The sequence below is a fragment of the Brachycentrus maculatus genome, unplaced genomic scaffold (assembly GCF_059751285.1).
Source record: "Brachycentrus maculatus isolate JH-2025_06_01 unplaced genomic scaffold, ASM5975128v1 h1tg000010l, whole genome shotgun sequence".
Taxonomy (NCBI): Eukaryota; Metazoa; Arthropoda; class Insecta; order Trichoptera; family Brachycentridae; genus Brachycentrus; species Brachycentrus maculatus.
In genome coordinates, this window is record NW_028280764.1 from 851,040 (window position 1) to 877,127 (window position 26,088).

The 26,088-nt window shown below is 32.9% G+C and overlaps 1 protein-coding gene and 1 long non-coding RNA gene across 2 annotated transcripts; one reads left to right on the forward strand and one right to left on the reverse strand.

The window, feature by feature from the left end:
* Positions 1-8,903: 8,903 nt before the first annotated feature.
* LOC148313524 (uncharacterized) lies at positions 8,904-21,730 on the reverse strand. The gene is made up of 9 exons (XM_088261003.1): positions 17,868-21,730; positions 15,053-15,069; positions 13,622-13,907; positions 13,021-13,180; positions 11,967-12,144; positions 11,308-11,474; positions 10,926-11,221; positions 10,533-10,833; positions 8,904-9,120 (listed from the first exon to the last, which is right to left on the reverse strand). The coding sequence occupies exons 1-9, from the start codon at positions 21,409-21,411 to the stop codon at positions 8,904-8,906; spliced, it is 5,166 nt and encodes a 1,721-aa protein (XP_088117129.1). The 5' UTR covers positions 21,412-21,730.
* A 1,680-nt stretch (positions 21,731-23,410) lies between these two features.
* Positions 23,411-24,990, forward strand: LOC148313525 (uncharacterized). Its single transcript, XR_015837660.1, has 4 exons — positions 23,411-23,498; positions 23,596-23,667; positions 24,066-24,107; positions 24,857-24,990. It is a non-coding gene; the product is annotated as an uncharacterized LOC148313525 (long non-coding RNA).
* The last annotated feature ends 1,098 nt before the right edge of the window (positions 24,991-26,088 follow it).

A 26,088-nucleotide genomic window follows, 5' to 3' on the forward strand; every position in this document is an offset into this window, starting at 1 on the left:
ACGAATTTTACTAATCATTTATTGTAAAATATGGTACACTTACTTTTACTTCAAATTAAATTATTAAATTACTTTATTATTTATTTAATTAATTTTATTCTGAACACAACACCGAAATAAATACAGACGAAATTAAAATGTTGAGTTGATAAAATCAGATTACATATTTAAAAATAAACATTCTCTCCATAAAGAAGTCGGATTGCACGGTCACGTAACGTAGTTTATAAAAAATGTATATCTAATGGTAAATAATACAAAGTAAAACGATTAATACACGTTTTCATGAAATGTTCGGTGCGATTATAACGTGACCTCACCAAGGAGATTACCTTGTTGATTCATGTGACTGTACACAAATCAAATGTACATAATTCTCATTCAAGGAACATCAAATCACAATCAACTAAGTCAAATAAAAAGCTCTTATTTCATTTAGACACATCCTGCACGGAACTAAGTAATATGCCAAGCAAACAATCGAGAGTCATAAATAATTATTATTTCACACTTCACTTATTCTACACACACTACAAGTACATAGGGTAGAGGTTCGTACCTTGGGCCGTTCTTTTTCAAAGTCTCATAAAATTATTAATTGACAAGGTACGTTATTTTTTTTATTGAACCAAATAGATCGGTTATTTATAATCATATTGTTAGAAGATATAATGTGCTTATCATGCATAGTATACATAGGAATGACATTTTACAAAACTTCTTCTCTTGGCCCAAGGTACGGTACGGTCCCGTACCTTGGTCAAATAAAGTAATCGTTCAGTAAAACTATTTATATAGTTTGTAATGTTTTATATTTCAATCGTTTTTTTTTTAATAATTAAAGGCCTACAACTTCTTTGACTTAAAAAACAATCAGCTTTCATTGATTTAATTACGATTTTGAGATTAGTAAACTCGTAAACTGATGGCTCCAATCACTGCGTATCAACTATATTCCATAGAAAATATATTGTTATTCTCCTTGGCATGCTTAAATCACAAAAAAAAACAAATGTATGAAAACATAATTAAAAATACATAATTTGGTTATGTCCCAAGGTACGGGACATAGAGTAAAACAATCAAATTGACAGTCACGTTTTTGAGGGTATATTATTCTTGAATAATAAGATTTTTTTATTAGCCAATATAATCAGCAAACAGATGCATGCAAATAAGTAACAACCAATTATTTACCTTAAATTTAAAAAAAATACCGGAGTGTTGCTTGAAAATTTTACTTTTGATGTACAAAAATCGTTTTTTAATTTTAACAAAAATATTAGTAGCCTCTCCGCGCCACAACTATAATGCAATGGATAAAGGACATTATTGCGTTCTGACATTAAAAAATATTTGCGAATATTTACGTAGATGGCCGACGGCAACCGATTGACTAAGGTACGGACCTGTCCAAGGTAGGGTCCTCTCCCCTACATCAAAACAAGAAATAGATACTTAAATATGTTAATTTATTTATTCAAAATTTTCAAATTCATCTCCGCATATTTCTGTATTACTTCAATATTAAATGTACACATTTTTAAGAAAAACTCGAAGACACTAATGATTATAATGATCTTAGACATTGAATATTATGTTTAGCTATTAATAATTGTAAGTACCTATTTATTCATCCAGGAGATTGATATTGCACTTTCAAATAAAAGAGAATAATGTCATACAAATAAATAAAATTATAAAATGTCCACTTACTTTCTTGGACATCGCATAACGAATTTAGAAAGTTGATAAATATTATTAATAAATTTAAATATTTATGAAGGTGCGAAAAATAACTGATTGTGTAAGATTTTAATTATAATATACATTAAACATTAATTTCTACTGCATTCTCTTTGTGCATTTTTTAACGAAATTCGATTATAATTTAGAGTAATTAATACATTACCAAGCATATTTTTCAATTGAATTTGACTCTTTTTGTTATGTTCGTCGGTTTGTAGTATCCAGGCGTAAAACAAAATGAGTTTATGTTAGCTTTACCAAATATCATATTTTAAAGTGTCGGGTTGTGGTCCCGTGGTTAGTGTCGCGGACTCTTGAGTCAGAGGTTTTTTGGTTCCAACCCACTCTACCACAATTTGATACCTATTTCTAATAATGAGACGCTTAGGATCACAGAAATAGTTTGAAATTTAAATATTTTTGTAAATAATAAAATAAAACATATATTTCACTTTAAAAAAATATCAATGTAGAAATATATTTGGCTTTTTCCTCAAGGGACTCAAATTACAAGGTTATGTGACAAATTTGTCACATGATCTTGTACGAGTGCGGGTATGCAGTACTGAGTACCTAGCAATAAAACATAATTTTTAAATCGTATACTTTAATTATAACGCCACTTACGTCAATCACAAATAATCAGTATTGACGTGTCGTCGAATCGTGATACATCAAATCATAAAATATCTTGGAAGACATTCATTTGTCACTCCATCTGAAATTTCGCTAGCGGCTTTAATCCGCCACTGGGGGTATGTAGAAACTTTAATAATAGGGTACACAGATAGGTACCTAGATATAACATTAATATAGTTGATGGATTTTTAATAAACTTGATTATTACGTACACGTACACTTACTTAAAAGTGCACATAGGTACTTATTTTTCTCACTTGCTAAAAAATGTTACTTCACAGTCAAATTAAGCCTTAAAAAAAGTATGGCATTGATAATATAATGATACTAACAAAATGCAGAATCAAACATCGAATGTTGTATTCAGCCGGTTTTCTATGGACGTATTATGTGTGCATTTGTATACTTTGTTCATTAGGACAGCGTGAAAATAAATATATGCGTTACTTTCGGTTGTACTTTGTACCAATGTCAGATGATCGGAAGAATACAATAATGTCCGTCCAGAGAAAAATCCTAGGTTGGCATTTCATGAATATTCATCGCGAAATCTGCCTCGAAATTGTTTTCTGAAGAACGGCATAGAAACAAACTCTCGTTTCGACATTGTGACATTACATATCTGCCTTTTTACGTATGCAAAATGATAATAATTGTCAAGTTCACCGTAGTATTGTTAATACCGGTTTATTTTGTATTCCGCGGGCTGTGCTTTCTCTCGCCGTGCTCGGTATAATAATACACTGGTGACAGAGGTAATTTTCATATTTTTATGGGCAGTTTAATTACGATAAAAATTGCGTAGCCCGCAAGAGAAAACATTTCACTAATCGATCGTGTTGAAACGCGACCTGAACTATTCGAACTTGAAGTTACATTAAATATTTTTTCCATTATGTTATAAAAAACAAGTTTCGAAAATCGATAGCAAGAACAGTGTCCAATTTTCTATCGATACTGTTAAAGATGGCCACCCATATTCCGATATGGCTAAAAATATGGTCGCAAATTTTTATTTGTAAATCGATAATTAAAAAAATTACACTGTTGGGGAGCAAATATATACTTGACAAGGAAATTACGAGGAATGTAAAATTTAAAAAAAAAAAATAATAATTATGAACACGTGGTTATTGAAAACTGTGATTTTTATTTTGAATTTATTATTTGGATCAAGGTAATCAATATAATCTATAAGTTTTCTAATTATCTTATGATTTTACAAATTGATAACCAAATGTTATTAAAAATTTAAGAACTAGTAAATTGCGTTTTCCGTGATCAAATATTTACTACGTATAAAGGACTTCCGGTATTTTTCTTCAGAAGAAACGAAAAAAAAATGTAAAACGAGTTAGCATGTAGCAAATTAACAAAACTTCTTGTTACCTGATAATTCTATTATTCTCTTATTGATTTCTGAAGAATTTCATGCAAGTTTGGACGAAGATCAACTTCCGGGATCAATGTCAAAATTTGACTTCAACTAACTTCATCTCTCGACCGTTCCTCTCACGTCTCTTCCAAGGTGAAATATTTACGTGTTCAAAAGTTACGTAGGTACTACTTCTACGATAATTTCATAAAAATGGAAGCTCTGTAAAACTGAGTCTAAGCAGGCCACACCAACTATTTTTTTCAGTGGATTTTACTAAAATATAAATTTGGTGATATTTTTTTTACAGTTTAGTAGTGTACAACTTGCACGAGTAGTGACACACAATGTTGAGTGCCCTAGCCATTCCCATTCTCTTTTTAGCTTACTATTTATTCTCCATTACCTTTCCTTTCCATTAATATCCTTTACTGCAAGCATTTTCACATTTGTTATTTGTATTCCATCAAACATATTCCTAACCTAGATCCAAAGAACTAGAGCGAAAGGTCTGATTTCCTCGTCTTCGTGTAACGAATTTTAAATATTTTTAAATCTAAAAACACCGAATTATTTTGACATAAAGTATATTAATATTTTAACACTAAAGTTCTTTCTTTAATGATAAATTATTTTAAGAAAAAAAAACATTCACTATATTTTGTTTTACTTTATCTAATAAACTAAAATAATAACAATAACAATTTTTATTAATGTTTTATTACAAAAATGCTGTTACATGCTGGTAATTATTTAAAACACAAATAAATAATTAAAAAGTAATAAAATGTGAAGAAAGATAGTTGTAATATCATTTTATAAAAAAATTCAAAGAGAATAAGTTCGCTTCATAAATTACATGTGTACTTAAAACCTGAGAGTATTATAAATTTCATTACAAAACCATTCACGATAAACACAATAATAATATAGAAGAAAAAACAATACAAACAAGTCATTTTTGTTTGTAACACAAAAAGTCAAATTAAATGCACTTAACAAACCAGGAATGGTAGTGAGACAAAATATAGGATATTGTTCTGAGGGAATTGAAAATGAATGAGGCCATTCACAAATGGTCCGAGAACAGATGCAGCGTCTAAAAGAGCACGGCTGTCCAAATTTAAAACACAGTAAGGGACATTTTTTTTGCAGTAGGTTTTTTTTGTATGTATGGACTAAGTAGACTCTACTTAGTCCAAAAATGCAAAAAAAACATACTCCAAAAAAAATGTCCTTTACTGTGTTTTAAATTTGGACAGCCGAGCAGTGGACTGTAGTAAAATAGCTAGGATCTCTGTAGTTTGTTAATGTAAGATTTTAGCACAGGCTTTTTAATACAGCTTGGGACGGACCGAAACATATGGAAATCTGCCCATTAAGGACTGCGCTAATAGTGACTATCAGTCTATCTATGTTGGAGATCAGTAAAAAAGTAGAGAAGGAACCAAGCCCTCACAACATATCGCTCACTCCTTACAACAACGTCATATATAAAAAATCGTCAATTTTCAGTTGTGCATGTTTTCGGAACGCCCAAAAAATGTACTATATCCCAGCAAAAATTTACCCGCTACAGGGCAGAAAGTGTTGTTTGTGCATTTTTAAGAAAAGGTATTGTTTAATTATTTTTTTTAATATAGTATGTTTCAAATGAAGAAAAAACATTCAGGTTTTACCAAAAAAGATCTGTTGCACAGTAAAAAGTTCAATAAATGGCTTGATATTTATTTTTAATACATTGTATTATATTTTTTAATTTTAAAAACGATCTCCTGAAAAATTAAGTTTTTTGATATATGACATTGTTGAAAGGAGTGAGCGATATATCCATATACTTTCTGGGTATATCCAAGTTTTTTCAAAAATATATTATCGATAATTAACACACTATGGATGCAAAAGGTATTTCTACCCGTTCGGTCGATTGATGCTTAAGGAAGGGTATTTTTACCTTCTACGCGGGCCTCATTACAAAATCAGAAAAGAAGGAATTACATATTTCTTTTTTTTTTAATACTATGTACCAATCTCTTTGTTTGTCCGCAGGCGTAAAAAACACCCGTCCTAAATGTGTTAAGGGGCATGACCAGGTTGGTTTTTCTACAAATTCTCTTTTTGTCATAGTAATTTATAAATATAAAAATGAGTGTTTTAAAAATAAAAACTATTTGAATAGCTTATATCAAAAGAGATATAGTGTCATATTTGAAATGCTGATGGAAGTGATTTTTATACTTTTTCGTTTGAGGTAGTTGGGATGTAAATTCTTTAATTCTAAATACCTTTATCCGTTGAAGCAATAAAGGTTAGCTAGATTTTTATTGTCACAATCACCTAGCAGCAATCATCTCAACAACAAAAAAATATTAAACTCTATAATATGAAGATGCTGAAGTGATTTCGAAGTTTGAAATCACAATGAATTGCTTTTCCACTAACAAACAGCGACTTGAAAAACTCACATATTTCAATATGAGGAGTTTTACAGCAATCTATGTGTCTCAAAATGATGTGTGGGTCTTTAGAAATGTGCAATACTATTTTGAAGAGATATCCAGCTGATTTGCTACAAAAAATGAATAAGAAATTATTAGAGGAATTTGATCATCAGTCTGCTAGTTATCTTGTTATTTTTATGTATGTTATTTAAAACATAATAATCAATTCATTCAAAACCTATGTAATACATTGATATGTGAACAAAATTTAACTAGTAATAATTTAAAAAAAAACTATTCGTAACATTACTAAAAAAAAAACAATGGTACAAAAATAAAGGTGAATATTTCATATATGTACCATTATTTTAGATTTTAACAATTAAAATTACATAAAAAATAAGGCACACAAAAAAGGCTTTTTATAAAATGTGATTAAAATTATTTGGTTTCAGCTTACAATTACATATATATTTGTGAATACATGTAGTCTTTCTCCGCGGGTGGCATGTATTTGTAAGGTGATTTGCTAAATGAGGTTTATCAAGTATACATGCAGTTAAGTTTTCTCTCTTATATCTTGACTGTTTCATATAATTCTTGGTTGAAAATTGCTTAAACACATCTTATGAATTCCCTCGCAAACATTGATAAAATAGTTTTGAAAAATCAAATTTCTGATTGATGGACATTGATGAAAAAATCACATTTTTGCCGCAATATGGGGCATGGGAAATTCGGTGTTGTGGAATAATTTTTTTTATTAAAAAATAAAATATTATTTCATAATTCGTAACTATTATAATGTTATGTTTAGGTTAGTATAATTTTTAATATAAGTGGCCGCCTCAATGGTGTATCGATTAGCATGTTTGGCTACTGTGCTGGAGGTCTCGGGTTCGATTCCCAGGGAGGGATGAAAATAAATATTCGTAATTTTACACTCGAATATTTATTTAAACTGATGCAGACTAAGCCGTTTGTTATTTTAAATGATGTTATATTATTTACTTATCAGAAAATAAATAAAGCTTTTTGCAATCCATAAGAATACTTGAGATGTAGATTGAAATATTTAATTAATGGGATGGCAGTGAGGGACATTAAAAATTTAAATAAAAAAGTATTTATGATTCCTTGAAAACAGCCCAAACTGTTGTTACTGGTGTTGGCGCACATTATTTAAATTTAAGACGCGGAGAAAATGTAAATATTAAAAGAACGCAAGAAGACATTCTTTTCAATTACATATATAAAGACAAAGCAATCAATTGAGTGCTTTGTTAATTAACAAGTTTCAAAATAATAAGTTACTAACTACAGCTAGACTTGATAGTAAAATGTTTACTGTTAAAAAAAATCTATACAAACTCAGTCTTAACAAAAAGAGGTCAATCACATACATACCGTAGTTTTATTGTGTGATGTGTAACAAAATATGTAAGGTCAAAGTAATATAACATTATATTGTTGCTGTCTACTTCTGCAAGAACAGTGTGATGATTAATTAGTTAAGTAAAAATAGAAAATGAAACACATTGATAAATTAATACTTAATTTACCAGTGAAATGTCAATTTGTAAAAAGTGTTCCAGTTACAATACGTTATTAAAAATATGTTTCTAATCACCTGTTAACCGGGTGGGATATATAACGTCTTAGAAATATATGTTGGACCCTGGAATGGGCAGGACCTATATTTTCGAACAACAAAGGTAATTAGTCATCCATACATGTCTCGACATCAATTTAAGACTCGGGAGGGAATCAGCACCATTTGGCTATTGAGCACTCTCGAGTGGACGTGTTCTGAGTGAGCGGTGACAGGTACTTATATTTTCGTATTATTTATTGTTTACTTATATTTCCAACCTTTTTATTCTAGAATACATTTTTTTAAAGTATCCATCAAAATGTTTCCATTTTTTTGTTGGTGTTCTTTTCTATTAGTTTGTAATGTTGTATTTTCCTTTGTAATTTATATATAAAAAACAAAAAATAGATATTTTAGCCTTTTCATTTATTTTAAGTATAAATAAAATATGTGAAATTACATCCACCGGCGGGACGTACAACACGTCCTAGTGAAAGGGTTCGCGCCCGTTGTATGTTGCATAGTTAAAAAGAGAACTCCCCAGTTAACAGGTTAAAAACTAACAATAAACAGATGTCATTTACAAGCTGATGTTATTTATAACACTCTATAAATAACATCAGCTTGCTTATATAAAACGCCTGTACTCATCTCCTGTATGCTACTAGCATTAAGTTAAAGTCATATTCTCTGGAAATGAAATACGTCTGAAACCACTAGCAAACGCAGACTTTTTAATTTTAATGAGGGAAGGATTCAGCCTAATATACTTTTAGTATTGGACTTTTCGTTACTAGGTCAAATATTAACAGTATGACCAAATAACGGTTTTAAACATGCCATTTCAAAAATATTTCATTTACTTAAATGAAAAACAATAAACACACATTAAAATATGACAGTGAATAAATTAAAAGTCTTAAACCTAAGATTTTGTTCCTGAAATAAGAACACTGTTTACTGTCTAGACAGACAAAACTAACAAGATGTTTTTAAAACTTAACTAATCTTAATATTGTCAACAGCAAAAAATTCATAATCAAAAGAAATACAAACAAAACACAAAATGGGCAACAATTGCTTAAAATTTTGTGAAGTCAAATATTTAGGACAGACATGATACGTCATTAATAATTTCAGAAATGAGTTGTTTGTCACTCAGGGCATTGCCGACTTCAGACTCATCCCATTGCAAAACCACTTTGTGAGTTCTTGGTTCCTTTTTACCGTTCAGGCGGATGATCCCCCGAGTCTCCACGAGCCCACAAAGTCCCACAAACTCAGTGCTGTCAACAGCGGCGATATTCCGTTTCACGCACACTCTGAAAGTTAAACGGTATTGTTGAAATATGTGACAAATGTTGCATTTTCCACCTTTATTAATGGAATAAAATGGATAGAACGTATAAACATTATGAATGTATTCATGTCGGATGACTAGCATTATAGAATAAAAAAAACAGAGCAAACAGACATGAGTGCTGGGTCCACAAAAAAACAAGGAAGGAAAAAACACTTCTATTTTGAATAAAATAAACAGCTCAAATTATCAAGATATATGTATTACATATATTAACAAGCTATTTTAATACAAAGAGAACACGGAAGTCTCAGGCCTTACAACCTGGCATTGACTGGCTTAAATGATCACTTTTTACACTGTATGAAGTTCGCACGTAATATATATACATATATACATATGTCCCTTGGGAGGTAAAATACAGTGCAATCAAATCATTTACAAAATATTGTTAAAGGTTATGTTTACAATGTTTTTGTTATTTGAGTTTGAATACTGGCATTAACTACTCGAGTGCTACCGCTATGGCGCCAAGAAAATAAAGTCTTCATACTTAATATTTTTAATATATTGGTTTTTTACTTTTCAATACAATCAAAGCAGAATCATATATGTAAGTATGTATAGTTATAAAGTAATAAATTTTGGAATTTGATCGAGTTGGCCGTATGCACATAGCAAAAACTTTCGGGTGGAAAAATTCTAAAACACGTTTAAATAATTTATTTATACTAAATACAATGTATAAACAATTTTATTTACAACTAAGGTAATTTAGTTTTTAGCAGGGATTAATTACCCTTACATTATATTTGCACTTGAATTTCATTACTTAAAAATAATTTAGTAATTTCCGTAAACCATTCATAGCAATTTCCATCCGTTGCAAGATAATTGTTAGTCTGATAATAATATGAAAATAAAGCAAAAAAGCAATATTTTTAAACAGTGTAAAAAGAATGCACAGAAACAGACATTTGATGAAAGAAATTTCGATATTTCAAACATGTTGGAAAACTCTCGTTTTAAACACTGCTTAGCACACATTTTAGATGTGCCAACCTGGTTTTAGTACATTTAAAAACCACCAAATCTCTATGGTAACAGTAACAAAATGCTATTGCATAATTTATGGATACATAATGCATTCATTCAAACCCTTATCCGCACCCCAATGGTGCATAGGGTACTGCATAATATAAACACAGTGGTATGCTGATCGTAAATACATGAAGGAAAGGTGATCAGCCCTCTGTTTTAGGTACCAGTCCAGGGTAATATTGAAAAAATATTAGAGTGAAAAAATCACTTTTATTTATTTGACCCTCCTGGGAATCGAACCCGTGACATCCAGAACGGTAGCCAAGAATGCTGACCATTACACTACGGAGGCGGACGAAAATACAAAATACATAATGCATACAAAATATTTACCTTTTGTAGACATCATACAGCTTTCCCACAGTGATGTCTTTATTTTTTCCCTTACAAAGCATGAGGAGAAGTGAGCAAATTAACAACTTCTGTTGCAAAGGAAAGCTTTCATCCACTTCATCCTCCAACTTCTGCGAAGCTCCGTAAACGTCGTTTAGAACAGCCATGACTTGCTTCAGCTCCACTGTAGTGCCTGAGCTGGATCTTTGGTTGGATAAGGTTTTGGGAGTAGCGAGTTCGACCACTCTCCTTCCAATGTCAAGCGCTCTCCTTATGTCACCGCATATGGCAGCCACTTTACCTAAAAATATAATCAGAGCATATTAGCATGTACTTGATAATATTTCAAGTGTAAAAACAATGCATTATTGTCTCCGAATATCAAGAACTGACCTGCTAGCATCTGAATAGCTACGGGAGAGAAGAAATCAAACGCCACCTCCTCCTTAAGTCTCTCGGAGAATATTTCTACAATCTGCTGCTTTGTGTATGGTGCAAAATGCATCAGCTCTGGTTTTAGTTCACACCTGGTCTGGAGTCTCGGGAGGATTCGATCAGTCAAGTCCAGAGCATTCGCTATTCCAATCAGGACTATATTAGACTTAGGAATGGATGGCCACTCGAATATGGTGTATAAGACAGACTGCTTCTTGCTGCAGAGCTGATCTATCTCATCCAATACGAGAAGGCTGAAAACAAACATTTATCATTAACTGTCCATTCGTTCAACGGTAATAGCAGAATGATATTGTTTTATCCGAGAGCTAATACTTACATCATGCTATGTTTAGAAGCCAGATGCTTGTCGATTGCTTTCAAATAACTTTTCTCTGTATTCCCGTTAGTTTTTAATTTAAGCTCTTGACAGATTCTTCCAAAAACGCTTCCAGCAGAACGCATTGTAGTACAATTTACATATGCGGATCTATATCCATTTTTGAACTGAAATAAAATATACTGTCTTAAGAACAATCTTACAAACACATTAAAATTATTAATATTTTTATATGAAAACACTCTTCAGATTACCGATACTTTGGGGATCTTGATTATAGAATAATGCAAGTGGACATACAGATCAATTTTAAGATAACAAAAAAAAAATATGTAGTTTTATTACTAAATGCTACAGTAAAATTTTGGTTTGCTAAAAAAACATGGACGCCTCTGTCCGCCTCCGTAGTGTAATGGTCAGCACGCTCGGCTACCGTTCTGGAGGTCCCGGGTTCGATTCCCAAGGGGGGTAAAAATAAATATGAGTGATTTTTTCACTGTAATATTTATTCAATATTACCATGGACTGGTACCTGAAGCGGAGGGCTGATCACCTTTCCTTCATAAGTAAAACGATCATGATAACACTGCGTTTATAAGACACAGTGCCCTATGCACCATTGGGGTGCGGATAAGGGTTTTATTATAAAAAAAACATACCTGAGGACGTTGCAGAATATTAGATAAGCAAGCTGTTTTTCCCGTTCCCGGAGGCCCAGAAACATATAATGTTCCAGATTTTTTATTTTCCAAATGATCACTAAGGAAATTTTCTAATCTTTCTAGTTCATCTTTTCTTCCCGGTAGATTTGTAGGGGATAAAGTGTGGAGTGCAACTCTAGAATATAATCAGCATGTATTTTGAAATCATTAATGGACACAACAAATAAACTTAAAAATGTAAATTTAACATTTTTGACATCTCAACATAGATGACGAAGAATATGGAATTTAATTAATTGATTCGGCATTCACTTTGTGCTAAAACCTATCCATTTCTAATTAAAGTTTTACTTGGTAAATACCACTATTTCTTAAAATCCGTACACATACGGTGTTTGAAAATGATGCAGAGTGCATCGAAATACGTGTCACAGCTGATTTTAAGAGATAGTGGAATTTAAAAAGTAAAACTTTAATTAAAAAAAGAATATGGAAGTCTGGGTTATGACAATATGAATATAGAATTCTGGGTTGAGTCTGGGTTACAGGGCTTATGACCTGCAATTGTTCCAGATATTTTTAGATAACTTCCCAGTATGTACAAACATCCGGTTAGGATATTGCGTACATCCAAGTGAAAGGGTCTTCGCTAAATAAAAGCTTTCTCAATCCTCCTTACATAGCTCTAGTGAACTCGCATATACAGCGACATGAAATTAATGATACACATATGTAGGAGTTCCAAAAATTTGAATAGTGTATTTGTCATGGGTAGAATAGTGAATGTTGCATGTGTGTGAAGTGATCACATAACCAGCCTATGACAGGTCAAAAGCCCTGTAAACACCATATTCTTCTTCATCTATGTTGAGATGTCAAAAATGTAAAAATAACTTCTAAGTGTAGAAACCCAGATTTGTGAACAAGTATTTGGACACATTAAAATTTTTGTGAATTAACAAGGTTATGTTTTGTTTCAAACGATAAATATTGCACAATTTAGAAATAAAAAATCTTTGTTAAAAGTAATTTAATAATGCGTAAGACTTACCGTGCATTATGACTATTATTATTTCCATTATCGTGTGCAATGCCAGTTAACTTATCATTTTCCCCTATCAAGTGGCACTTCTCAGGACTACGGAGAGTTACTTGTATTTTCTTCATATTCGTTTGTCGTACCATTCTAGAGATCTTTGTTGGTGAACATTCTGAAACATATCAGAATTGTGTTTTTTTTGTTATCCTTAAAAAAACAGTAGTACACAAAATATTTTTGCCTGTCAATGTGAATTGTGGAATCAAGGTAAATATATCATGTTTTATAACTCCGGACATATTTTACAATTGGTTTTACTACAGCATTAATATATTTATTTCATTAGATAATTAAATTTGGTATTTCATATTGTCCGCCTCTATTGTATAATGGACAGCACGCTCGGCTATTGTTCTGGAGGTCCTGGGTTCGATTCCCAGGAGAGGTCAAATTTGCACTGCAATATTTATTCAATATTACCCTGGACTGGTACCCGAAGCGGAGGGCTGATCAAGATAACACTGCGTTTATATGACGCAGTGCCCTATGCACCATTGGGGTGAGGATAAGGGTTTTATTATTATTTTACCTAACATAATAACCATGGATATACCTTCAGATTCACTCGAGTCATATTCATCAGATTGTTTTGCAGATGTACGCGCTCGTTTCTTCCTTGTTGGACACTCTCGTAAATTACTTATATCAATATTCTCATCTTCGCTATTTAGCTCAACAAGCTTTTTAACTTTCGGAGAATACACTGGGACTATGTGTTCTCTCTTCTGAGGAATGTCAGTTTGTTTATTGTCTACATCTTCAGTTTTGGATGAATAGAATTTTAGAGTGGCCTTCTTTCTCACACGGAAAGGTAGAGTAGGTTGTAGAGTTGCCATTACCTAAAACAAAACGTAACTTTTACGCTCAAAATAATTGCAGTGGCTGATGCTCTCCATAGCTAGGAAAAAAGAAGATACCTTTAATCTCTCCAATAAAGGACATATCTCGGGCCATAATAGTTTTCAAGAAGTAAAAACGATTTGGTTTTTATTGACAGTATGTGTATCGTTCATGATGAAATATTTAATTGTCAATACATGGGCAATTACCAACATTCTTATATAATTACACAAATTTAATAATAAAAGTTAAATAAATATTACTTTAAACCCAAAGAATATTATTTTATGTTTCTTAAATGGTATAAAATTATTCAAATTTTTTATTGTTAAAATAATGAAATTCAAACTCTGCTTAATGAATTTCAATTTTTTTTTTATCTTAGTTGTGGAATTGCGAAACCTTTATAAGATTTGTAATTATCATGTAAATTTTGTTTTATTAACTTTGTCTTCACGGTATGGGATTTGTGGTCTAATGGCATTTTTTAACAATTTCAAACATACTTATCAGTACTAAATAGAAAAAAAGAGTGGAGATCAATAAGAAAGTGTATTATTAAATCAAGGTATATTGTGAGATTTAAAATGTCAATAAACTGATATCAATTAAAACAAAATCATAAATGAGCCATGATAAAGGTAGTGGTTCTGATTTAAGTCAATGCAGTAAATAATACTCTATGCGCTTAATTTAAATCCAGCGAGATATTTTTTTCGTCACTAATTTTGTTTAATTTATTTTTGGTAAATAATTTGTTGTTTATAAACTTAGCTGAAAATTCCAAAGTACTGTTGAAGGTACGGGTTTCGTACAAAAAAGGTCATTTGTCATGAGAAGAATAGGCAATTAACTAACATACAAATATGTAACTGAATGGTTTTATACTTTTTCATAATCATTTTATCTATAATCGGAATCTTACCTTGTAAATTCCATTTTTGAACTACTATGTAAAAGAGTAAATACTTTAATTTTTTTTACTAAACAGATAAGTCTAAAAATCACAGGACAACCGGAATGATTCTTATTAAATCTGTGAAGAAATACATTTATATTACTGCCAAAAACAGTCAGTTACGACATCATTACGAGTCTCGATCGATCAGGTTAGACTTGTGATGTATGGTCTCTGTTATGTTACCGGAGAGCTTGTGTTTCCTGTTGGAATAATAAATTACTAGGAGCAGGCATCGACACCAGTAAATTCTTTTTTCACTAGTTTTAACCACTTCATACTCGCGTGCTCACTGGTGAGCGTGAATTAGCTTTCACGTTAGATCGGCGCGCTCACCTGTGAGCGCATTTACTTGGTTTTATGTCCACCCTCCATCACATTTAATATCTTCATAATAAAAACCTTGTTTCAAAATAACGAGTACATAATTAAAATGCAATAAAAAAAATAGATTCGTTTGGACCAATTTGTATTTTTTAAAACCGAGTGTGAAGTGGTTAATGGTATTAGTATGAACTTTCCAAAATGTGTAATATTTGTAATTTATTTGCCAATAGGAAGTGTTAGTGAATTTTGCAAATTAAATAGATGCATGATTATATTATTGCCTTTTATAAATGCAGAGGATGTAAAAAATGTCCCTATTATTAAAGCAGTGATAGCCAACCTGGTTCTACCACCGACTAGTGAGAGTTCAAACTTTCACGGTGGACAATTTATTGAAACCTTTTCTTACCTCATGTCTTGTAGAATCAGGCGTCAGAGCCATAAAACACATTATAACTAAACAGAAATCAACTGATTATTTCCAAAGGAGACCCTCGTTTTCTTCTTACAAAAATTGAATAAATATTTAGCTTTGCAGCATCAACCTTGAGGATTAATTGTGTGAAATTTTAATAGACTTTTATGTATACAACCCAAGACACGCAGAGTACCGCACCACAATGACGCAACGCAATTGTTGATTGTGGTGATTATACCCTCTATAAATTTTTGGATCTTATATCGACATCCAGATACTGATTTAATTTTTTAAAGAGTTGTGTTATGTATTTATAGAAGTATGTATATATTTGTGCCTTATATATAACATACTACGCATTGTGTGTGTGTGTATATATATATATATATATATATATATATATATATATATATATATATATATATATATATATATATATATATACATATATATACATATATATATATATATATATATATATATATATATATATATATATATATATATATATATATATATATATGTATATGTATATGTATATATATATATATATATAAATATATATATATATATATATATATATATATATATATATATATATATATATTTATATATATATATGTATATATATATATATATATATATATATATATATATATATATATATATATATATGTATATATATATATATATATATATGTATATATATATATATATATATATATATATATATATATATATATATATATATATATATATATGTGTATATATATGTATATATATGTATATATATATATATATATATATATATATATATATATATATATATATATATATATATATATATATATATATATATATATATATATATATATATATATATATATATATATATATATTATATATATATGTATATAAATTGAAATTTATAAATTGCTCAGGGAGAATGTTTTAAATAAAAAATACAAATAATTAAAATTATTTATATATTTGTATATAAATTTTACACAACTTACATTAGAACTTCATAAAATTAGAACATACCTATGCATAAAAATATATATAAAATATTTTATACTCGGAAAGTAATTTTAATGAAACACACGTCAATAAATAAAAACAAAGCTGTTTTCATAAAACCAATAATTTATTATGTTTTAAAAGATGATAAAATAAAAGAGAAATTGTAAAAACACAATGTTTATTCAAAATCAAGTCCTATTTACATTTTTTAACCATTAAAAAATTCTAATCAGATCACCCAATCAATATTCAACAGGGAGTTAAGTCTTTGTTAACAATTTTAACAAAAGACTTTTTATACCCAGAAAATTCATATAAAAAACTGCCCCTCACTGAAAACCAAACAGTATACCATTTAAAAACACCAATATACTAGACATCACTATGTTTAGAATGTTAAAGACTTATAGAACTATGATTAAAGATCCAGCATCTTTTGACAGCAAATGACGTCGTTGATTAATCTACTCTTGATCTTTGATATAAAAAAATATATTTAGAATTAAGTACAGTCGAACTCGGTTATTACGATCAAGGATATAGCGAAATCTCAGATATAACTAGGAAACATTCGTTGACATTTTAGTTTAGAGATTTTCTCCATATTCACGGTTATACCTGCTACTTTTCGGCTATAACAAGCAAAAATATAGTCAAAAAATAATTAAAACTGTTAAGTGTTGTTTTTGTATTTTGAAGAAAAGGTATTGTTTAATTATTTCTTGAAATATACTAAATATTTTTCAAATGGAGAAAAAACCGTCAGGTTTAACCTAAAAAGATGTGTTGCACAATAAAAAGTTCAATAAGTGGCTTGATATTCATTTTTAATACATTGTGTTATATTTTTAACCTTTAAAAACGTTCTCCTGAAAAATCAAGTTTTTTTATTTATGACGTTCTTGAAAGGAGTGAGCGATGTGTGTAAAATATGACATGGGTTAATTTTCGTATTTTTGTTTAAATTTCGACATATTCTATTATGCAACCATTCCAGATACTTCACGTCTTCATGTAATAGGTATGATTATAAAAAAATACCTATTCTCGGATATAACGAGTAATGGTTATAATGAGCAAATTCAGTCAGTCCCGTCTTCCTCATTATAACCGAGTTCGACTGTAGTTTATGAAATCAAATCGCAGGAGAAAAAATTAAAATACTCTTACAAGAATAAAAAAAGTTTAAAACTAAGTTAGGAGAGAAATGGATATTATATTCTCATTATTTACTATTATCCTTCGCATTATGATTATTAGAAAAAGACATCTGAGGATTATGAACCATATTTTGCATAATATTTTCAAAGTGCGCTCTCGCCACGGGGTTATTAAACCACTGTGCTGCAGCCCCCGGCGGCAGAAGGCCGAGCTGCGTCTGCAGCTCCAGCTGCTGGCGGAGGTACGCCTGCTGAGCCAGAATCTGCTCCGAGCGGGACACCTCGCTGCTCTTCACACTCCGGGCAGGCGGAGCCGCCTTACTCGGACCGGGAGCTTTCGGTAATTTCAACACTTTCGGGGGTTCTTTGGGAAGTGGAGGTTCCTTGCTGGTATGATTTGTGCTGGATATTTGAGAACTAGATATCAAGTTTGACTGACTGGAAGCGTCAACCACTCTGGGAGAAAGTAAGCGTTTATCTTCGGGAGACTGACTCTTGGGTGAAGGGCACGCTATCACCAGCTTGGGAGAAGAGCTAGGAGAGCGAGTCAGCGAGCGTTGCGAGCCAGAGGTCAAAGGGAGGTTCGGCTGCGAGCTCAACGACTTGCCTCCGTGGATTGGGCTACCATTATTTGATACTCTGGGTGTGGTGGACTTGGGTTGGAAATATTCTGGTAAATGTTTGGGACTACTAGTTGTGGAATTCTGCGAGGGAGAAGTAGTCTTCAAATGCTTTGTATGAGGAGGAGGCACGGGAATTCTAATAGGAGAAGCGGTGCCGGAATTCATTTTAAAAGATTCTTGAGAAAAAACTTGAGACGGAGACGTCATTCTCTGAGTGTAAGACTGTCTTTTGGCTAAATTGTTTATGGATTGCATAGTTTCTAAAGCCTTGGCCGGCTGTAAACCTAATTGACTATGAACAGTATGAGGAGTGGATAAATCCAGAGCGCTGTCAGATTTTGCGATCTTCGGCTGTAGTGGTGTGGGATTCGGCTTGCGAATAGGTTGCGCCATGGGAACCGGTTTATATTTAGCCGCGGGCGCATTCGCAGGTTTCGTAACATTAGCTGCGGGAGTAGTTGCGGGTTCAGGTACAGATGCGGGTAATTCTTCAGCGGCCACCTTGACAGCGCCTGCCGGATTTGTTTTTGGAAAATCCAATCTCGTTTTTATGTATTTTGGTTTTTCGGACTGCTGCTGCAAGGATTGCAAAAATGTCTGTTGAAATGTTTGAGGCTTTGTTATCGGAACAGTTTTCGACTGTTTAGAGTCAGATATAGGCTTTAAATTGGGAACAGGTCCCTTTCCACCGCTCGCGGGAGTTTCCGAAGGTTTAGTGCTAGATGCAGTCTTATTGTTTTTTTCATCGATCGCTTTATTTGGAACATCCGTATCGGGTAACTTCAAAATTTCAATAGAGTTATGCACTTCCGAATAAGCAGACTTTTGTTGAAAATTGGTTTGTACCTGACTGGATGTCGCGGGAATAGAATTTCCTTGAGATTGGTTTTTAGGTTCGTTTTCAATAGGCATCTCAGGATTTGTCTTTTGTTCTTTTTGATCTGTCAAGGTAATGGACAATGAAGAAGGAATATTTATATTACATGAATAAAACAACGATTTCAGAGGATCACCTTGTGATTTAGGTACTTTAGTATTTGGCATTTTTACAGGCACTTTGGGGGCTACTGTAACGGGGTTTTTCAAATCTTTCTTTACTTCTGGCGGCTTCGGAATACCATCCGGCTTATTTGGTATTCTTGGAGGGATATTTACTTTAGTATTTGGTAAGAGACTCATTGCGGAAATATTTTCGGTCGTATTAGGAGTGGGTCGTTGCTTACCATCAGTCGTTTTAATGTTTTGAGTTGGTTCAGTTTTGACTGGATCGGGATGGAAAAGGTTTGCGGATTTTAGGGGCAGGGCTGGCGGGTGACACTGCGGAAGGTTATCATCGGATAGTTTTCGTTTGACAGGACTCGATTTAGCGTTCCCTGGGAGAGATTTCTTAGAATTCAAATTGAATCCGCTAGAGGTAATTGCGGCAGTCTTTACCGCGGGCTTAGAAAACTTTACCTCCGATTTGGGAGCACCAGAAACAGAAGTAGTGGGAAGGACTGGTGAAGCATTACTTTTGGAAATAACAGGAGGGGCGGGTTTAGCTGCGGGAGATGACGCTAATTTTGGTGGAGCCAGCGCGGGAACAGGAGTCGGAGCTGAAGATAAAGTTGGGGGTAACTTCACAGGCAGAACAGGTAAATTGTTAGATAATGACACTTTCGCCACAGTATGATCATTTGGTTTCTTTTCGGGAGTCAGTTTAATTTTTTTCCCTTCGGTTATTTGATCAGAGGCTGAAGATTTCCGTTTTCCGGGACTTTTTTCAGAATCTGTTTTTATATTAACCGGTAATTTATCATTTGTACTTTTTTTGGGAGATAGAGATTTACTTCCCGTATTTACTTTTAGTTCGGGAGTGTCGATTTCCTTGGACGGGGAACTCGAACACTTTCCGGAACCGGCGTCACATTTGGCAGTAAGTTCGAAGGAATTGAGAAACTGAGATTTCTCCACATCTACGGAAGACGAGGACTGAGAGGAAGTCCTCTCTCCATCTTGAGAGTCGGCATCGTCCGTTGTTTTGGTTTCCCGACTGCTATTCCCTCGGGAATCCTTTAGATGGGGAAACTCGGCCTGCGCCTTATCGTCTGGCACCGGGCTGAAAGTGCCAGAAGAGGCATCGGAAGCCTCGGTGAGCTGCGACGGAGCGGGGCTCGCAGGAGATGCCTCATCCTTCGATCCGAGGCCACCGGGTCGCTTCAAACCAAAAAACCCGAATCGATCCCTTATTGCGCCAAAGTCAGATATCTGATAGAAAAATCTCATGGGCTCGTTTCTTTTCCAATTGTAAATATACGCGATATCCATGAGCGTGTAGTAATCCGGGAGAGGTACTCTCTTGTAGAGAATGTCCACGAAGAAGTTACTGACGTCCACGTCGTACTTCATGCTGAGGAACTTCTTGAGATGAGATATGTTGACCACGGCGGGGCACTGCAAGTACCGGCGCGTGGGGGCGCCCGCCTCGTTGGGAGTAGACTCTCCGCCGCTCTCCGAGGAGCGACTGGAGGCGCTCTCGCGGTCCGTGCAGTCCATGTACTCCAGAGAGAAGGAGATGACATCTTCGGGACTGAAGATGATCCTCTCGGTGTCCTCCCCGCGCTGCTCCGGAGTGGCACTGGCCGCCTGTCCGGGCCGCGACGCGTAGAATGCTTGCCGCCGCTGCATTTCCCTTTGGAACAGGCCGGGAACTAGTTTGTACACGATATCTTGGAGGGCTTTATCAGGCTTGATGTTTGGTTTCGCCGAATTTATCATCATTTCGCAGATGGGACAGTAACTTTTGACTTGAAGGTGTTTCACGATACAACTGCGACAAAACGAATGTAAACACTCGACGATCGTAGTAGCGTCTATATAATAACCGCGGCACAGAACACACATGAGTTGAGAGTTGACCTCCTCCAGTAGAGTCCTCGGCGGCGCTGCCGCCCCGCCGGTCTTTTCATCCATTGCGATAACCTTACTATCTGATGTCTTACGCGTGGTGACCATTATGGCAAAAAACACTCGCGAGAATTTAATCGGTAATATCGATTAAACTTCTTAAATCCAAAAAAAAATGCACCGACAATTCGTAACAGTCAAACGTCCTGGGCGACATCTTTGCGCGATTTAGGATCATCAAAAATAACCCCTGTGCGATCACGTAATTGAAAATTTCATAGGAATTGTATATCACAAGCGATGCTGGTCACGATTTTTTATTGGATTTCTTAATAATAATAATAAAATATTACAATTTTAACAAATAATCGATAGAAATCGCCGCAGTGAAAGTGTACACAAAGACGCGGAACCTAAAGGTTGGTCAAACTGGAACGGCTGCTTTGACATTTAACCAAATAGAAGTACGTTATGAAATTAACTTGCTTTTCTTTAAGCAATCATACACATTAAAAAACTACGCCTAATAAATAAGGGAAAACAAATAATAGCTTGACTCGGTTGACTTACCGTATATCCGTGATTTATAAAAATATAACATTAAATGGAGACCGCGGGACACAGAGAAATTGGCGCGAATATGGATTTAGTTATGTTGGTTTACCTGTAGGTGTAAATCGCTAATACCAAAATGTTTACAACTCTAATCAGCTGTTATCAAAAATCTAAAGCATATAAGTACTTACCTAGATTATCTGAATCTACATACTTTTCATACATACCGTTTACAATTCTTTGTGAAATGTTTATATATATCTAAATAAAAGTATAATAAGTGAAGTATTTAAAATATAACCTGGACGACAAATGGGAAGAGTGACAATTACAGAGGTTTTAGAAAGTAATATATCCTGATGCACAGCGACCTCTATAGTAATAGAAGAGAAGAAAGAAGTGAAGAGAAGATGACATAGACCCCGAAAGATCCCTGTAAAGTAAATAAAAGAAAAGACAAATGTTTTTTCCTGACAGAACAAAGCTGACTTTGAACAGAAAAACGTACTGAACAGTCAAAAGCTTTACACTTGACTTTAATATATATGTATATATATATATATATATATATATATATATATATATATATATATATATATATATACATATATATATATATATATATATATATATATATATATATATATATATATATATATATATATACGCACATAAGCGCCCTTGAGCTACTGTATAAAGAAAATGGCGCTTTGTGAATTGTTCAAATTATTATTTTTATTTGACATATCACTCACTCCTTTCAAGAACGTCATAAATCTTTATATAAATAAAATTTTCAGGAGAACATTTTTAATGTTTAAAAATATAACGCAATACATTAAAAATAAATATCAAGCTACTTATTGAACTTTTTAGTGTGCAACAGATTTTTTTAGGTAAAACCTGAATGTTTTTTCTCCATTTGAAAAATATTTAGTAAATTTAAAGAAAATAATTCAACCATACCTTTTCCTCAAAATGCAAAACAACACTTTCTACCCTCTAGCGGGTAAATATTAAGGTAAATATGCCGCTTTTGCTGGGATATAGTACATTTTCTGGGCATTTCGAAAACATGCACAACTGAAAATTGTCGATTATAGATTTATGATTGTCTCTACTTTTTGAGAGTAAAATCATTTCGTTCGATAGTATTTATGCTTACTATTAATATTTTTATTTACTTTATTTTCACAGTTGTAAGAAAATATATATTTGTATTCAATGAATTGCGACATATCTACTACACTACTACTACCATCACGCCGTTTCCTCGCAGGTGTGGGCAGAAAGGGTAGAACGCCGTATCTACTACTTACCATAAAATTTCCCTTTGTAATGTTTAAATTACTATCCCCCTTTACTTTTTTAGCAGGCTGCGTTCACATTCGTTCGATCGATTAAGTAGGTTATAATAATGATTTAAAAAGCATATATTAAATTCGATTCGTTTCTGTGGCAATACCAACCATACTTTATATAGGTTTCCGTTTCCTGTTCCCTTTCTCATCTATTCGAGTCGTCAAATTCTGGAAACCTTGTCGGTTTCTCTGCCATTTCTATTCACGCCATCGGCTCGTGTGAAGGTTTCTTTTTGCTCCGGGTTTTTTCCTCGAGGTTAAAGAAACATGAGGGCTAAGGTATTTATCATCGTTCGGATTCCTGTTAGCGTTAATCATCTTTTATAAATGCGTGACCCGCAGTATTTTTATTTTTGTGTTTTTCTGTTATTTTCAGTGGCGTAAGAAGCGTATGCGGAGGTTGAAGCGTAAACGCAGGAAGATGCGTGCGAGGTCCAAATAAATTTAGGTAAATATCTCGTATTATATTGTGTTACAGTTCGTTTTTCTTAAAGCGTGTAACGCTTTGGCCCAAAGAATTTGCCGCCACGTGTTTTTTGTGTTTTTTTTTAAGACGCCATACCGAAATAGAAATGTCAGCAATCACCATGTCACTTTCTTTTATTATAATATATTATTCTCATTAGTGGAATGTCAAAATGTTTTTGAAGGTTTCTCTGTGAAGAGATTAACTTATCTCTACAATTCAGTCCTTGAAGTGCTTAGCCGGCACATTTCGAATATGCTACCACATGTTCTTTTTTTTTAAATTATTTGATTCTAGCAAATGGAGATGTGTACTTGGTGATAATTTCTTTTATTTGCGATTTGTCAATTACGTTGGTAATCATTGTATGTTTTTTCCAGGTTTATTCCCCGTCTTGCTGTACCTGTGACTAAGTCTATAAGGTTAGTGATACGTATTAATTTTTTCCTCCCTGAATAAAGCCTATTTTTTCTAACATTTGAGAAGGATGAAGCTTTGTTTTGGGTATATTAATTGGATTCTCCACACCAAAACGTTGCAGATCAACTATTGGTACTAAGCGTCCAGACATTTATCTGCAAAGTATTTCTTTTGTAAGATTTCCTTTTAAATCATTGTATATCTGATCTTCAAAGTTACTTACATTAATTGAAAATCGATATTTTCAACTATTCAATGGGGTGAGGCGAAAACAGAAAAAAATAATTTTGTTTCAAATGCTGAAATTGACACGTTTTTTTATCTCCTTTGATAAAATGTTATTTAATTGAAAGCTTTGTATGAATTTGTATGCTTATTTTTAGTATTATTATTGGTGCGATATTTTTTTCTTATTTTACAATATATTGAGATCTAGTTGATGCACACTTTCTGAGTTGGGTCCGGGCTAAATCAGTTGGTTGTTATTTATTTAATATTAAGGTGGAAAGGCACTTATTTTTCTAACAATCTTACTATATTAGGCTGTTGATTGAATTACAAGTGAATTTTGATTTTTAAAAAAAGAATGTCAGTAACTAATGTTTAATTTGATATTCTCGAGTGCAAATAACATTTTAGAATATACTAAATGTGCCCGTCTGTCTACTGGTTCTAAAATTCATTCAAGATAGACAAAAAATATTTGTTAGTGAGTATTCCGTGTGCTCAATTTATTTTCTCCTTTTTCCAGGTGCAGTCGTGATAACATCTTGCAGTTACTTCTGTGAAAGCTCTAAACAACCGCCTGGAGCAGCTTCTGACATTTCTCGAAGATTGTCAAAAAAAAAACCAATAAAAATTTTCCAAAAAAAAACTTCTTTTCTTACTTTCCGACCCATGGTAATTTGCCTCACGATTTGTTCATTCCTAAGCTTAGGTTACACGATTATTGGATTAGCATTTAAAAAAAAAATACATTATACTTTCACAAAATTTGCATGCGTACCTGTATATCAAAGGTTAAAATGATCACATTTTATCAATTATGGTTGGAAAATGTTAAAAATATTGTTAAACATTTTAATGCTGTAATTTGCTCGTGCAGACTGACTAGAAGTTAATCGTAGTGGGGTACATTATTTGCTCAAGTGTTTGCGATAGAGAATAATCTTTAGGCTGTAAAACCGGGTTCATCTGTGACGGGCATCTCGAGAACATTTCTGGAGCCTGTTTTTGAGTCTCGGGTGAGATTTTCTCTTACAATATTCAATTAGCCTGACATGCTTTTCTGAATATGTTTTCTCATGTTTGTTTACTCATTACATTTAAATATTCATAGTCAAAATATTTGACAACTGCTTTGCTGAGTGCAATGCTCATTATTTTTTCTATTCATATTCTCCACTAAGGCACAGTATATTGTTGATGACGTTATCTTAGTGATATGGTCCAGGGTGATAAGGTGAAAATCGTTAATATGTACGTATTTTAACCCCCCTGAGATAAATGATATATTTTAACCTGGGACATCAGCACTAGCCAAACTAACAATTACGCCATCGAGGTACCCCCTTGAGAAATGAACCTAGGACCTCCAGCACCGTAGCTAACCGCGCTAACCATTACACTAAGGAGGTGGGGCAGACATGTATTATAAAAATATATATCTTTAAATTGCAAATAATTAGAATTATACAAAAAATATGAAACTACACTCCATGCAGAATGAATAACAATAAATTTGGACACTTTATATAATGCCATTTTTGTAAAATACTACCTCAAGGGTGTTTCACTATGAAATGCGATTGTATAACAGTTAATTGGTCGCACGAATTACCCCTTGGTAACTTAATATTATGTCAATGTATATTAACATATGGCAGACTTCAAAAGGAACTGGGAGTGCGATTAGGACTCGCGGGGTCCGCATTTAACAGTATGAAGGCTGTTTGGAGATCGGATTTATACTCGGTGAAGATC

What these genes read in the sequence shown, in the direction of transcription:
- LOC148313524 (XM_088261003.1), bottom strand. Translation starts at nt 21,411, where the DNA reads ATGGTCACCACGCGTAAGACATCAGATAGTAAGGTTATCGCAATGGAT. An exon ending in ATATTCTGCAACGTCCTCAG is followed by an intron (nt 11,475 to 11,966) that starts GTATGTTTTTTT and finishes ATTTTATTTCAG; the next exon opens with TTCAAAAATGGATATAGATC. An exon ending in GCTTCTAAACATAGCATGAT is followed by an intron (nt 11,222 to 11,307) that starts GTAAGTATTAGC and finishes GTTTGTTTTCAG; the next exon opens with CCTTCTCGTATTGGATGAGA.